General features: G+C 41.1%; 2 protein-coding genes across 2 annotated transcripts in view; both read left to right on the forward strand.

The window, feature by feature from the left end:
* Positions 1 to 586, forward strand: part of LOC119617954 — a 4026-nt gene extending 3440 nt beyond the window's left edge. Inside the window, exon 2 of the mRNA XM_037981329.1 lies at positions 4 to 586. Coding sequence (XP_037837257.1) covers positions 4 to 516 — 513 coding nt within the window. The 3' untranslated portion in view covers positions 517 to 586. The remainder of the gene's footprint in view (positions 1 to 3) is intronic.
* LOC108228289 (plexin-B2) overlaps positions 1 to 15861 on the forward strand; it is a 167555-nt gene that overhangs the window by 77674 nt on the left and 74020 nt on the right. The window contains exon 3 of the mRNA XM_037981328.1: positions 1721 to 1773. The gene's annotated coding sequence lies outside the window, so the exon portion shown is untranslated. The remainder of the gene's footprint in view (positions 1 to 1720; positions 1774 to 15861) is intronic.

Consider the following 15861-nt stretch of genomic DNA (forward strand, 5'->3'; position numbering starts at 1 on the left):
CAGGTATACTTGGCCAGCTACAACCCTCAGGTATACTTGGCCAGCTACAACCCTCAGGTATACTTGGCCAGCTACAACCCTCAGGTATACTTGGCCAGCTACAACCCTCAGGTATACATGGCCAGCTACATGCCTCAGGTATACTTGGCCAGCTACACGCCTCAGGTATACATGGACAGCTACACGCCTCAGGTATACTTGGCCAGCTACATGCCTCAGGTATACTTGGCCAGCTACAACCCTCAGGTATACTTGCCTACGGTATTGTTGACCAGTTACTTGCATGGGGTATACTTGTCCAGTGGCTACGTGTATGGGGTACTTGTATTATGTACTTCTACCAACCAAAATGCGACTTTTTGCTTTCTCTGCATGAAGTCCAGCTGGTTCCAAGCGCCAGTTTGGACTCCATCAGGACTGCCTCATCATCTCAGATCTTGTTTGTGGCGTTCATGGACAGGATCTGGAAAGGAGGCGGGGTGTGTGTGTGTCTTGTTTGGGGACCTCAGGGTCTAATCTCTGCTTTACGCAGATGATGTGCAGGGTTTCCACCAGAAAAGAGGCTAAGCGCGATTGTGTCACTGTTGGCGCGGTGAGGTAGATAAAGGTTAAGGTTTTGGGGGAGCGAATGGGAAAAAAAAACAGAGTATAAAAAAAATGACGTATTTATAATAAACAAGTGGACCTTAGCCTGGCGGCCCGCCAGGCTTATAATACGCCGGGGAAAACCTTGATGTGGTTCTGTTGGTGTCTTCAAGTCACGTCCTTCAACTGGCGCTGTGGTGGTTTGGAGTTGGCAGCTTTTCTAAGTCTGGGACAACTTTTGGGTCGGGGTTCGGTATCTTGAAGTTCTCGAGTGGAATAAGAGGTGGATCGACAACCTGAGGCTTCATCTGCCGTGATGAAGAAGAACCTGAGCCGAAAGGCAGAGCTCTTTGTTTACTCACCTGTGGTCATGAGATAAGGACCGTCATCTGAGGTGTTCAGGTCTTCTTGTCGTTTGTTTGTTTGACGTACTTTATTGGGAGAAGACTCAGAACTAATTTTAGGGATCATAAATCTCTGGAAAACTGTGAAAGCTTTAAAAGAGGAATGTCTGAGTTTTGTATAAGTGGGCAAAAATAATGGACAGACGGATGATAAACAGTAATAAGAGACTGCAGAAAAGACAGAAAAGCAAATAAACTTAATGTCATAAAGCTTTCCAGTTAATAAAAACAGCTTTTTATGCGTCAGTAAATCTTTGTGATAACCACTCCTGAAAAGCTAAGATAAAAGGCAGCGACTTCATCCGAGGCTGTGCTCTTTTAGTTTTAGTTTCAAGTCATTTTTAGACCCAAAATGCCACGGTTCTACCAGTCTGCACATTCCCACGCCCTCAGCAGCACCAATTTACTGGGAGGTTTATCAGCGGCATCACGTGGAAATGTCAGCGAGCGTTTAAAAAAAACCTGGAGGAGATAAAACCAAAGCCGTTAACATTCCTGAAACCCGATGTGGTCCTCTGGCCTGATCGGTAACAAACACTTCACCTGGATTTGACCCGTTTAAAAGAGAAAGAGAGAGAGAAAGAGAAACTCCTCGGGCCGCTCATCCATTTCTCCACATTCAGCTGTGCTGCGAGATATCAGGAGACTAATGGCTCCTGCTTTAAATCCCATAATCACCCCGACTGTTGTTGTTTTTCTCCTCCTAACGAGTCGTTTCTGGTTTCTTTCAGGGGACTCGGGTGATTGATGTCATCAGAGACCAACAGACCTGAACTTTGATCAGGTAAGACTGCTGTCATTTAAAACCCTGTCGATGAAAATCATTCTTTTTAAAAAGCTGTGGGTTTCCAAGCAGACGTGCCTATTTTCAGCTGCAGATTTGTGTTTTTGGTAGATGATGGTGAGTTCAGGGGTTAATTTGAGGCTCCAGGCTGTTTTTAAGACAAACACTCCTCACATAAATCATCTTTTCTTTTTTATTTTTCTTTCTTATCATAAGGTAACTCACTAAATATTCATTTTATGTGCGCTAACTGAACATATTTAAGACATTTCTTTATGAATAGCCGGATTTTTCTCACTGTTTTGGACTTCTGGTCCTTTTCTTTTATTCATAGTTAAATATAACCACCTTTTGTGTCCACTTGTTTGTATGGAAGACAAATTGACAGTAGAGGCTGAAACATTAACTAAAAGCTGACATCACGAGTTTGCAAATGGCTTTTCTACCCATTATTTTTTTGTTTAAATCCTTTTCCATCAGTATATGCTCCAACATTTAGCTGAACTTTATACAACGATATGATAACTTTCCTATTTAGCTTAAAATATTTACAGAGTGTGCAATCCAGCTGATATGGAGCCACAGGTTTTTACCAAAAACAACCAAGTTGAACCAAACTGAACATATTTAAGACATTTCTTTATGAATAGCCAGATTTTTCTCACCGTTTTGGACATAAAAGCAGCATTTTCAGACTCAGAAGTTCATGGATTGGCCTTCTGTCAGCCTTAAGTGGAAAAGTGATCACAGTAAATCCTTTAATTACACACGGATACTCATTAGAGTCATTCAAGGCTCAACATGTCCCGGCCTGAGCCGATCTCTTCATTTTCTCATCCACTTCAGATGCTTGTGGCACCCCGCAATGTTTCGAGTGTCTTGTTCCTGTCTCATTTGAGGGCTGATGACTTCGGCTTGCTTGCTTTTCAGTCAGGAAGGTTTTGTTCAAACAGCAGAAACTTGGCAGAGAAATGGAGCGCGAACAAAGGTGGATCCTTACATGAATAGAGCCCGCACTGCTTTCACCGGGGAGTCATGTGATCTGCGTTTATTCTTCATGCCGCCTTTGTCAGTTTCTGTCATTCCTGCTGAAAACAGGAAATGTTCTCCTAAAATTTAACAATATAGTGGTCTCATACTAGATAGTCTGCTTGACAAATCATCAGGGTGAAAAACTACATCTACCATTCCATTGTTTACTTAAAAAAAACATCCCAGAACGGACCAAAAGAACAGTACCTTTGTCCATTTCTGTCCTAACGAACAATTTATGAGGCTTCTCACAGGGCTTCAACTAGTTAGCAACTGTGTCCAACTGAGTGTCCAGTTTTTGATCATGACTCTTTTTTTTGCAGAACTGTACTCCAGGCCGTGCACATTATTTATTTGCCTATCTCCGCCCACATCGTACCCACCTAAGCTTGTTTTGTACCCACCTTGTTTTTAATAATCAGATGTACCTGGTACATACCCTGGAAATGCCAGGTACCAGCCTGTAGGCACGGGGTACGTGTCCTGTAAAGACCAGGTGTGTACCCCAAAAGTCACTAATATGTACCCCGTAAGTAACTGGCACATATCCAGTATGTATCCTGTAAGTAGCTGGTAGTATCCTGTAAGTAGCTGGTAGTATCCTGTAAGTAGCTGGGTACTTATCCTGTAAGTAGCTGGTAGTATCCTGTAAGTAGTTGGTAGTATCCTGTAAGTAGCTGATAGTATCCTGTAAGTAGCTGGGTACTTATCCTGTAAGTAGCTGGTAGTATCCTGTTAGTAGTTGGTAGTATCCTGTAAGTAGCTGGTAGTATCCTGTTAGTAGTTGGTAGTATCCTGTTAGTAGCTGGTATGTATCCTGTTAGTAGCTGGTATGTATCCTGTTAGTAGCTGGTATGTATCCTGTTAGTAGCTGGTATGTATCCTGTAAGTAGCTGGTAGTATCCTGTAAGTAGCTGGTAGTATCCTGTAAGTAGTCGGTACATACCCGGTACATTATGGGCTGCCTTATCTGTTACCCTTTTATTTTACCGGGGCTCTGGCACCCCTCACTATAACCTGGTGTTAAGAATGAAAAGTTCACTGAAAATATTTTGAGTATTTTGGAACCTGACTGGTCCAGAAGTTGAAAAAAGCCACAGGGATGGTTGGGACGGCGCCGTAAACACCAGCAGAACGCTCATTACCTGCTCCTTTTCTTTTTATTTACTAACCCTAAATAAACAAGCATTGTTTGAGTCCGTTTAACCCCTCAGGGACTCGGCACAGTTTTATTTTTGAGTGGAAGTGTGTCGATTAGTGAAGTAGTTCATCAGCAGTTTGAGTCCAGAAGCCTCCCAGTGTGACCGCTCGATTTGAATGGTCGTCAGATCTGAATGACTGGTTTCTATGATCTGCTTCTGTCCGCTCGCTGGCTGCCAACTCAAATTAAAGCGTGTCGCTGCAGTTTTCCTCCTCTACCCATCACCATTTCTCTCTTTTCAAGCTTTCATTCCTCTCTGGGTTTTTATTAAAACTGGTTTCCATAAAACGGCTTCGTTTTCCCGGTCGGTCTCTGGAGTTCTTCTGGTCGATCTTTGAAACCTTCAGAAAACAAAAGTTTGGGTTTGAGTTTCAAACTATTCATCCTTTTCAGATTTTTGAAGTGGCTCACGGTTAGCTGTTAAACCTTTTTTTCCTTTTATTCATACTTAAATATAACCACCTTTTGTGCCAACTTGTTTGGATGGAAGACAAATTGACAGTAGAGGCTGAAACTGACATCACGAGTTTGCAAATGGCTTTTCTACCCATTATTTGTTTGTTTAAATCATTTTCTATCAGTATATGCTCCAACATTTAGCTGAACTTCATTTGACGATATGATAACTTTCCTATTTAGCTTAAAATATTTACAAAATGAGCAAACCAGCCGATATGGAGTCACTTTAAACTGAACCACAGATTTTTACCAAAAACAACCAAGTTTGGCTAAGATGGAGCTAATCTGGATGTTTAAAACTAAATAAATAATGACAGAATTGACTCGTGCATTCCTTAAACCTAAGACCTAGCTGGGACTCATCTGTGGTCTTTCCTGGTGTGTTTAGGTGCCATTTGTTTCCCCACAAGCTGCTAATTTAGAGGCAATCGACAGAGGAACTGCGTCATAAATAGGGATGGACCAATTTATTGGTTAGTGACTTGAAAGGGCTGATTTCATCACTGATGACAATGTTTTTGAGATCGTTTTCATTAAGGTCTTAATTGGTTTAAGACCAATAAGTAGGAAGCAAGCCAGCAGTCATTTAGAGTATATAAATAACCTAAAATCGTTGCCTCCTTGCTGATTGTCAAGCAGAACCCTTAACGGAATTGTCAACATCTTAAAAGGAAAAAAACAAAACGTGAAAACTCGTTAAACTAGAAGCACTCGGAGAGCGCAAACCTCCACCAAGGCCACAGCGTGGCTAAAAAATGGTGCATCGGCACCAAAATGTGATCCGTTGTTTTGTGTTTCAACCCCAACATGTCCTGAACATTTCCTGTTTCCTGTTCTTCAGTTTTTACCTGATCAGACGAACAAATCAACAGACACAACCGGAAACAGGGCCTCCTTGGCGGAGGTAATTAACACGTGAAACGCTCGTTGCCCGTGCAATTTTGGAACATTTCGAACGCGTTCATTTGGTCCTGTCTGCCGACATGGGATCGCAAGCGAAAAACACGTCAAAGCTTCAGCGGCTGATCCGTTTTAGGTGCATCAGATACGTCTACACAGACCAAAACTTGGGTAACTTGGTAAATTAAGCTAGCATTCCACACGTGTCAAACTCAAGGCCTGCGGGCCAGATCCGGCCCTCCGTAACATTTCATCCGGCCCTCTAGTCTGGTTCAGATCGAGTCTCTGATTCTTATTTTGCTTAAAAAAACTGAGCCTAATTAGTGAAGTTTTCTCTGACAGTGACTTAGAAGCCAACAATATATAGTTTTAATTTCTGTATGATCAGGTTTTTGTTGAAAAATCTGTTTTAATGTTAAAAAATTCATTTAAAAGCTGAGTGAGGCGTAAGAAATGACTGCTAATGATGAGCTTTTTGAAGTTTGATCTATTTGTCTTTGTTCATTAAAGTCTATTTGCTCTAAATTCTGTATAATCTGTAACTGGGAAAAGGTCATTGATATTTCTATATGAATGATTTGACATAATACATCTAAAACTAAGGTTAATTTATGTAATTTTTAATAAATATTGATCGTGATTGACCCTTGACTAGGACCAAATTTTTAATTTTGGCCCCCTTGCGTCACTGGGTTTGACACCCCTGCTGTAAACAATAAGCTGATTTGATCCATTCGCCCTCAGGAGATGGGTTAAGAATGACTTCAGCTACTACCACACCAACCTTTAGCTCAGTATCTGTACATGTGACTGAATTAAAGCCCCTTTTTTTGTTTGCCTTTTAGCTGTGGAGGCAATCCTGATTGGGTCGGCTTCAAAAGTTAACGAGCTGCAGACATGCATCCAGTGATCACTTCCTGAGAACTTTAATTTGAATCCAATTAGTGGCTCATGAGGTATTTTGCTAACAGACACAAACAAAAACCTTGTCATTAGACATTATTTAAGAGTGTTGGTCACTTCTGATTGGAAGAGAAAGATGATTCATAAGTTTAAGTATAAACTTTGTTTTTACGACGCGATCAAGAGAGGAGAAATGCATATTTTTAAAAAACAGTTTAAATCCCGAACACGCTGAACTAATTTGCTTTGTAACAGAGCAGGAACCAGTAAAACTCCACTTTATCTGGGTGTAAAAAAAAAAAAGTCCTCGTTATGTTGCAGCCAACTCTGAGCTCAAACAATGCAGGGGTGTAAATGTCTGAGGAGTCAGAAAATGGAACCAGATGTTGGCCCGACTTCAACTTTCCACAGAAGAAACAAGAATCTGGGGGCGCGAAGTTAAAGCAGCAGCTTTTGTAATCCATTAAAGACGAAAAAACATTAGTATCAGGATGCAAAACGAACGTCTCGAGCTGAAAGCAGCGCCGAATAAAAAGCTTTCCACGACCGAACTCCGCTGGCAAACCCAGAAAAGAAAACACTGAAAACCACACGAGCATCCATTCATCCACGCCCTGCGAACATACACACTCTGAACAAAGTCAAACACTGGCTCCGGTCCTAAAGCTATCCAGTCATGACACACACACACACACACACACACACACACACACACACACACACACACACACCACACTAGCAGTTGGCAGCTGATAAAACTCCGCTCCAAGTCATCGACTTCCAGCTCCGTCATGCCTTCGCCCATTCTGGGTTCTGCTCAGTTCTTTCTGGTTTCTAAACTTTTTTATTTTTCTTTCTTTTTTATTTTCTGCAGATTTAAACAATCTGGACTTTCTCCTGTTTCTTCTCACAAACACATTCCTGCAGAGTTCCTCCCCTCGAGCCTCATCTCCGTCCTCCCCTCGTCTTTCGATCAACAAGATTTGTTGAATCGATGAGCTGATTAAGGAGACATAATAGGAAAGTGTGGACACACACAGCGTTTTGGTGATGTTTGCTGTCTGTGTGTGTGTGTGTGTGTGTGTGTGTGTGTGTGTGTGTAACAACAAAAGCCCAGCCGAACTCTGGGATTCAGCCCAAACTCAGCAGTCAGCTCTCATGAATACAAACAGACTCAACTTTCACGCTTTTGTCTTCCTGTTCAAAGATTCTGCCATGTTTTTTTTCATCTGTAGCTACTTCAGTGTGCGTTCAGCTGTTTTAGTCATTCATGTGTCAAAACTTTCAGCTCCTTTAGGGTGTTACAGCTGTGACTTTTAGTTTTTAGTTCTTTTTACACTTTTTTAAAAATTAAACTTTACTTTTTTTTCCTTATTAAAATGGATGGAAAATGTGTCTTTTGAAGCACATTTGTTTTGTCGGTCTTTGCTTTTAGCTGCTGTTCAGTTAGTTTTAGCTTTCATTACTGTTTTTTTTTTTAGCTTTTAGTTACGGTTTTTGCTAGTTGTAGTTTTTGCTACTGTTTTGCTATTTTTGACTTGAAGCTACTCTTTAGTTGGTTTTAACTTATAGCTTGTATTTTGTTATTATTATTATTGCTGGTCTTAGCTTTTAGTTACTGTTTTTGCTTGTTTTTTTGCCACACTTTTGCTAATTTTAGCTTCTAGCTTAAATTTAGTGGTTAGCAGCTGTTTTGCTCATTGTAGATTTTAGGTACTATATTATCAAATTTTAGCTTTTAGCAGCTTGTTTGCTATTTTTGTCCTTAAACTACTATTTAGCTGGTTTTAGCTTATAGCTTGTATTTCGATTGGCTACTGTTTTGCTAGTTTTTATTTCAACAGTTTTGCTAATTTTAGCTTTTGTTTTGTTAACTTTAGCTATTACTGTTCTGTGTTGCTTATTTTTGATTTTAGCTACTATATTATTAAATTTTAGCTTTTAGCAACTGGTTTGCTAATTTTGTCTTTTAGCTACTGTTGTGCTGGTTTTAGCTTATAGTGTGTATTTTGCTAATTTAAGGTTTTAGCCACTGATTTGAAAGAATTAGCTTTAGGCTACTGTTTTGCTGGTTTTATCTCTTAGCTGCTGTTTTGATGGTTTTAGCTAGTATTAGCTATTAGCTTTAGTTTTGCTGGTCTTAGCTTTTAGCTAATGCTTGCTAATTTTAGATTTGTTGAGTTTTTCTTTTTCTACCAAAATCTGAAATGTTAGCTTTTAGCAACCATTTTGCTAGTTTAGTCTTTTAGCTGCTAACTTGCTGGCTTTAGCTCCTGTTTTAGCTTCTGTTCTGATGGTTTTACCTCCAACAGTTCAGTTTTTACTGAATCAGCTGAAGTTTTCAGCTCTCACCCTGCAGTGAGCGTTTGTTTGGTGCTGGTTTCAGCCGATCCGTATTTTTAGCCGGATGCTTCCGGAGTTTAGCTGCGCAGTGACTGAAAACTTCAGCTGCTAACGAGCCGAGAACAATCCGAACGATGGATGGATGTGAAGTTTCCCGTCTGGATAAAGGTGATGGTTTGCTCGTGTGTCGGGTCAGTCGTAGGAGGAGAATTATTTTAGTCTTTTTAACGTTTTGCGTAGCAACTGAGCCGTTCGTCGTTTTCGGCTCATTTTTGGATCCATTCGGCTGCAGTGAAACCCGGTTCAGCTGCTGGTTCTTCTCCTTTTTCGAGCGCTGGCCTGAGGTCGGGTCGCGGTTCGGCCCTGAAGGCGAACCTTTGGTTTTTTTTTTTTCACTGCAGAAAGCAGCTGAATGAGGATCTTTCGCCTACGACGGAGCTTCGGCTCATAAAACTCACGCTTCCACCGTTCCGTGTCCCACTTCTGTCCCGACCGGATCAAACCGGAGCGCGTCCTGAAGAGAATCCACTTCCTGTGAGAAGCTCGGAGCTTTAAAATGTTATGGAAAAGAAGCTAATTGAATCCTTAAGCCTCTCGCAGCCCGGCTGAATTAAAACTCACGCCTGTCTGTTGGTGATTAGAGGAAAAACTCCTTTTTAACTAAACTCTGAATTAAAGCGACAGAAACTTTTAAAATCAGATCAGATGCCTTTAATTCGACTTTTTACCATTTTGATTTATTTTTCTAACCATTTAATGGACGAGTTCATGTTTAAAGTTAAATCAAACTACTTCCTGTTTTAACCTCTGATTCGTTAAACGTTCGGCTCGGTCGGCGCCACAATGTTTAACTTTTTATACTTTTTAAAATATTTAACTTTAAATAAACTTCTCCAGTTTCTTGAAATTGTTCACATTGTTGTAGCTTTTAGCTGATATTTTGCTATGTTTCACTTTTAGCTGTTATTCTGCATTTTATAGCTTGTAGCTACAGTATAATTAATTTTATTTTTTGCACGTTTTCCTAATTTTACCTGCTGCTTACTGGATTCTCAGCTAAAGCTTCTGTTTTGTTAGCTTTTTCTTTTAATTCCTTATTTTGCTAATTTAAGCTTCTGTTTTGCTAATTTTATTTGTCTGTCCAGCAGGTTTTTAGCCTCTAATCTGCTCGTTTTAGCTCATGTTTTACTTGTTTTAGCTGATGTTCTTGTCATTTTAGTTTGCTTTGTTTGTTTGAAGCTTCTGTTCTGCTTATTTGACTCAGTTTAGCTTCAGGTCTGCTTGTTTTAGCTTATTTTCTACTCATTTTAGCCACTTTTCTGCAGGTTTTAGGCTATTTTGCAAGTTTTTAGCTTTTTATCTGCTTGTTTTAGCTGATGTTTGACTCTTTTTAGCCTGTTTTGTTCATTTTTAGCCATTGTGCTCATTTTAACCTGTGTATAGTTAGTTTTAGCTGATGTTCTGCTCATTTTAGCTGCTGTTCTGCTTCTTTTGACTTTAACTGCTCAGTTTTTCGTGTTTCAGCTCTCAGCATTAAGTTTTCTAGTAAAAATAATAATTTCCTAAAGATTTAAATTGATTTATAGAATGTTGTGGTCTTTACAGCCTCACACACACACACACACACACACACACACACACACACACACACACACCCGGTGTGTGAACTTCCTGTTTGGTTTGTTTAAATTCAGCAGAACCAGGAGAAACTTTCACACATTTCTGATCTGCAATCGAACAAACGAAGTGATGGAAAAATCATCAGGATGATTACAAACGGATAACTTCTCGACTCCTGCAGGCCTTCAGCGTGTGTGTGTGTGTGTGTGAGGCGGCCCGTGACAAATGAGTTTTTCATCAGCGTGTGGTGCCTTTTTTCTCCCCACACTCAGTTATTCTTTGGAAGCATCTGGAGGATTTATTGAGAGAATAAAATTATTCTCTGCAGATTATCTTTGCTTAAAGCGACATTTTTCTATTTGTGTCTCTGTGTGTGTGTGTGTGTGTGTGTGTGTGTGTGAACGAGAGTTCCTCCATTCAGCCGCTCAAACGCGCTGCGAAAGCTTCGGGAGGGATTGGAAGCGATAAGGAAACTTTGGAAGGTTTTCACCCCCGTGTTGGCTGCGGGCGGCGTTTTTAATCTCGTGGATCATTTCATTCACCCGTCGTCGTTTGGAGTCGCAGCCGTGGCGTTCCGCTGCGGCTTCAAACTTTCTTCGGCTCGTCTTTTTCACTCTCCCGCTTTTGTGCACGAAGAAACAATTAGTTTTGCAATAAAAGCGACTTTTTCCAGTGTTTTTCCTTTAAAGGCTCCATGAAAAGTCCTAAAATGTCTTGTGACAGCAGCCTCGTTAAAGTCGTTAAAAGTTTTATTTGTCTGGAGGTTCGGCTGTTTTTTCAGAGCCTTTTGTAATAGAACTGCATTTATCTGTCTGTTAGCGAAATATCTTGTGAGCCAGTGGGTGCGTTTTAACGAAACTCTCAGGAAATAGAGAACACAGAACTGGCTGTAAACCGTCAGTTTTATTGGCGTGGTCGTAGCTGAGAGTCATCCCTGACACCTGCAGGTCAGTCAGGATCTTTGTTTAAAATGTCTGTTAGCAAAATATCTCATGTAACTCGTCTACAACTAACTGCCTTTTTGGGTTTGATCCAAATCAAGATGGTCGCCGCAGCCAGAGGCGGCCACGTTGAGTTCAGCTGGCTCCAACTCAAAGATGGCTGCCCGGTTATGGTCCTGAAAGTTTCGTTACGATCTGCCCGTTGCCGTCCTACTTCCTGTTACATCCCTTCTTTTCTCTTCTGTGGTTTTATTTGAGTCGAGTCCAACCTGAGCTCTAACTGTGAGACGAGAACCTTTTTATCTTTTTAAGATTAAAGTCCGGCGCTGAAGGCGGCGGGCGACATGCATTCCTGCACATCGCCGTGTGATTTATCTGCACAATCATCTCAGCCCTTCTCCCACTTCGGTGGCGTTGTCACATCACTCTCGCTCCCTCGTCTCTTCCCTTCCCCTCCGGCCGGGCCGGGATCCCGAGGATTACAAGGGTTTTGTATTTCAGCGGCGAGGAAGATGAGGAGGAAGAAACGACATAAAGGAGGCCGTTGAAAAGAGGGGGAGGAGAGATGAAGCGTGTCAGCACAGGGCGAGGACCGAGGGGGGAGGAGGGCCACTAACTCCGGGGATTCTTGCTCCTCTGAGTTCCTCTTTTATCTTTCCCCTCCGCTCCTCCGCTCCTCCGCTCCTCCGCTCCTCCTCCCGTCCTTCCTCTCTTCCTTCAGCTGAAGCTTCGGCTCCGGCTTCGGCTTCGGCCTGTTTACAGACTCGCTCAGTTCTGACAGGACCGAGTGGAAACACGACACCACGAGAGTCCCACCTCGCCCTCCCGACCTTCCCAGGTGGGTCGGCGTTCCTCGGCTCCTGAACATTAGATTTGCTCAGGCAGGACCCGGGAAACCAAGATGGAGGTTCGAGTCCGACCGCCTGACAGAAAACAAAACGTTCAGATTAGAGACAGAAAAATTAGCTTCAGCTGACAAAAAACTGATTCAGTTCAAGATTATTATCACTAAATTCCAGTTTCAGGACAAATTCAGAGTTACATCTGAGCGCCGAGGAAGCTGAACTGAGTTCAAACAAACAGGAGCTAAAATGAGCTGAAAAGTAGCTAAAATGAGCAAGAAAAGAGCTAAAATGAGCAGTAAATGAGCTAAAACGCAGCCTGTTGATATCCAACAACCTGTTGCTATCAGACAACTTGTTGCTAAAAGTAGCTAAAATGAGCAGAAAATAAGCAAGGGGCAAGAAAAGAGCTAAATGAGCAGAAAATGAGCTAAAATGAGCTGGAAGATGACTAAAATGAGCAAGAAAGTAGCTAAAATGAGCAGTGAAGTGGCTAAAATGAGCAGTGAAGTAGCTTAAATGCAGTCTGTTGCTATCCGACAACCCATTGCTGTTCAATGAGTCATTGCTAAAAGTAGCTAAAATGAGCTGAAAAGTAGCTAAAATGAGCTGGAAGGTAGCTAAAACGAGCTGGAAGGTGGCTAAAAGACCCATTGCTGTCCGGAAGCCCGTTTCTATCAGAGAGTAGCTAAAACGAGCAGGAAAGTAGCTAAAGGTAGCATATGAGTAGCTAAATGGAGTAGATGGGTGGCTAAGAAGAGGAAAATGTGAGCTAAAAGAAGCAGAACGCTATCGAAAAGCTAAAACAAACACAAAGTTAAGTAGAAACAGTAATTTTCTGACACTGTTTTATATTTTTAGTTTTTTTTAATGAAATGTTTGTTAGTTTTAGTTCATTCATTGATTTCTTCACTCAGTTCTGCAGCAGGTTGAGCAGCAACACGTTAAACTTTATGAAGCAGTTCTGCAGCAGGAAGCTCTCGACGTTGTTGTCGGTAGGTTTGTGGTTTGGGTTTGCTTTAGCCGCGGTCAGCCTCCTTTATTTAGCTCCGAACTCGTATTGTTCTGTAACAACGGACTCTGACTGAAGGAGAAGGTTGTTCTGTCGTCTCTGCAGTTTGTGGAGGTTTTTCAATCACTGAGCCTGAAAACGATCCCCACATCCCGACTCTCTGCTCATTGTGTCCAGCAGACGAAATCAAACAGGATTAGATGGACACGGGTGCATTAATCCACCAGACAGTGAAAGACTAAACCCAGCACTGCGTTGGGTCAGAAAATGATATTTACACAGCTCAATCAGCTCAATCAGCGGTTGGTCAGAAGAACATAAGAACCACTTCCACACAAAAAGGAAAGCTTTAAACCAAGGCCTGTTGGTGTTTATTTTAAAGAAAGGAAGGTGATGTCTTGTTAGTGGACAATTATTGGTCTTCTGGGGACTTTTTATGGGATAAATTTGAATTTAAAGAAGTTAAAATCTAAAAAAACCCGAATCAAACCCATCGAGGCTGCACCTTTTTACACCAAACTTATCATTTCATTGAACCCCTGCTGCTTATGTAATAACCAAAAATAATCCATTAAATAATCCACTTAAGCTGCTTTGTATCACTTAATGCACTCGCACCAGTTTCTTTTTTGAGGAATGCTAAAATTTCCCCAAGGAAATAATGAGCCCCCCGGATGCTGACTGCTCGTCTTACGTCTGAAATGTCCTGAATAAACAAACATATCAGGAAATGGAGAGTGGAAGCAGAAAAGGAGGCCAGAGAGGAGATGTTTTGGCCTCCGTTCAACTTTTCTGACACTGAACTCGTGCAGCTCTGCTCGTTAATTATGGAAGTTGCTCATTAGGAGCCTCCTATTTGGGCCGGGATGAAACTGGTGGAAAAACGAGGGCAGTGACGGGGAAAAAAGGAAAAAGTTTGTCTTGGACCTCTGAGCAGAAAAGATTGTTGGGAATATGTCCGCGTTGGAGCAGGGAAGGCAAATAATCCATTTCAAAAGAAATAATTTGGTGTAAAAACTGTCGCGGACGCTCGCTGGTGCCGTTTCCTCCTTATTGTTTCTGTTTGATGGAAGATGAGCCATATTCTCTGCTCACACCACCAACAATAAATCAGCTTTTGGTAAAACAGACTTTTTAAATCAAAACAAACTGGTGTGTTGCCAAGAGGAAGCTTCGAGCGAAAAGTTTGCTCATTAGTTTGGGACGGAAAGTCAAAGATTTCTGCTGTTTTTAAACTCTGCTTTCACATAACGAGGCTGATGCTTTAATAAAAAAAGGTGATGCAATTAAAAATAGTCTTTATAGACTCATTTAGGCTTGTTGAAAACCCCCCAACAACATCCAGTAACACAAACCAATAAAATAAAACCAAATTAGTTTGTAAAATAACCACAAATTACCAATGAAGGACCAGAAACAGAGTGACTGGTTCGCTGAAACGAGCCTCAACGCAACAAAAAATACCTACAAATGGTGACAAAAAGCCATGAACTTTGGGGACTAAAAAATAAAACAGTGACTACTACATTCACTGAATGGCTACAAAAAACAAAATGCAACACGAGTGCCAAGATTAGACCACAAATATGGTTAAAAAATAAAATTAGATGGAAATTCACCACCAGAAAGGCTGTGGACTTATAAAAAATGTCCAAAAACTCACCAAGCGATGTTAAAATGACACAACACACCAAGAGCGAGGCAAAAAGAATCACAAAACGACAAAAAGTAGAAGATAAATGTGCCTGAAATGACAAGAAAAAACAGCTGAGGGTCATAAAGCAGTTAAATATTAGCTTGGTGGCTGCTAAGGACCTCTGGGCCACCAGGGGGCACCCAAGAGCGCTGGAGTCTCCCACAAGAAGTTGTAATAACACAAAACAAATTCTACATTTTGATAGTTGTGGTAAAAGTGTCAACTTATCGCTTCTGTTTTAATCATTTTTTATTCATGAATTCTATTCAGGACAAAAAAAATAAATAAAAACGACCAAAACTGACATAAAATAGGCAAAAAAAAAACCAAAAATACACAAAGTGATGGCCTAAAGAGCGAAGCAACTCTGATCCGTCAGGACAAACCATCCCAACCTTTAACCTTTCACTTTTATTTTGTAGGAATCTTTTAAAGAACTCGAGTCGTGAAAACACGAACTCTTTCTGTTTCCGAATCTCCGTCTTTTCCCCGGTTTGATCGTTCGTGTCGCCGCGCCAAACAATCAATATAAAAACATAATTTGGAGTTTTATTTATTTATTTATTTATATTTTTTGTGTGTGTGTAACAGAAAGGCCCCCATTTGTGGAGACGACTTAAAGAAACTCTTATTTTTTTGAGCACGGTAGCTCAGCGAGGAGACATTAGGGAGTAATTAGCCTCCCGCTGCTGGTTCTGGTGCCGAAACCCTGTTTGATTAATGGATCTGTCAGTGATCGGAGCAGGACGGATCTCCCTGGCTGTCTGCAGTCAGAATGACACAAAAGCTGCATTTATTTCACTGAGTTCACCTTATCATTCGGGCTGCTCGTCTTTATGCTTTCATGGAAGTTTCTGAACTATTTTCAGTCCCTCCAGGATTTCGGGGCATTTTTTGTGATTGTTGCGGCTAAAATGCCTGATTTCCCGGGGCATTTTCCTACAAGTTGTGATTTTTTTCTACTAAAATCAATAAACAACTATAACTTTTAATCTATAAACCAAAAATCCTTCCTAGTTCTGTAAGATAATTCCCAACAAACATTGACATTCTCAAAAGGTGCTTTATTTGAGAACTTTGATAGCTTCTAAACTGACATTCATGAGCATTTCTGGATTGTCCCTGGTCTGCAGCTCTCC

The sequence above is a fragment of the Kryptolebias marmoratus genome, linkage group LG18, assembly GCF_001649575.2.
Source record: "Kryptolebias marmoratus isolate JLee-2015 linkage group LG18, ASM164957v2, whole genome shotgun sequence".
NCBI classification, from domain to species: Eukaryota; Metazoa; Chordata; class Actinopteri; order Cyprinodontiformes; family Rivulidae; genus Kryptolebias; species Kryptolebias marmoratus.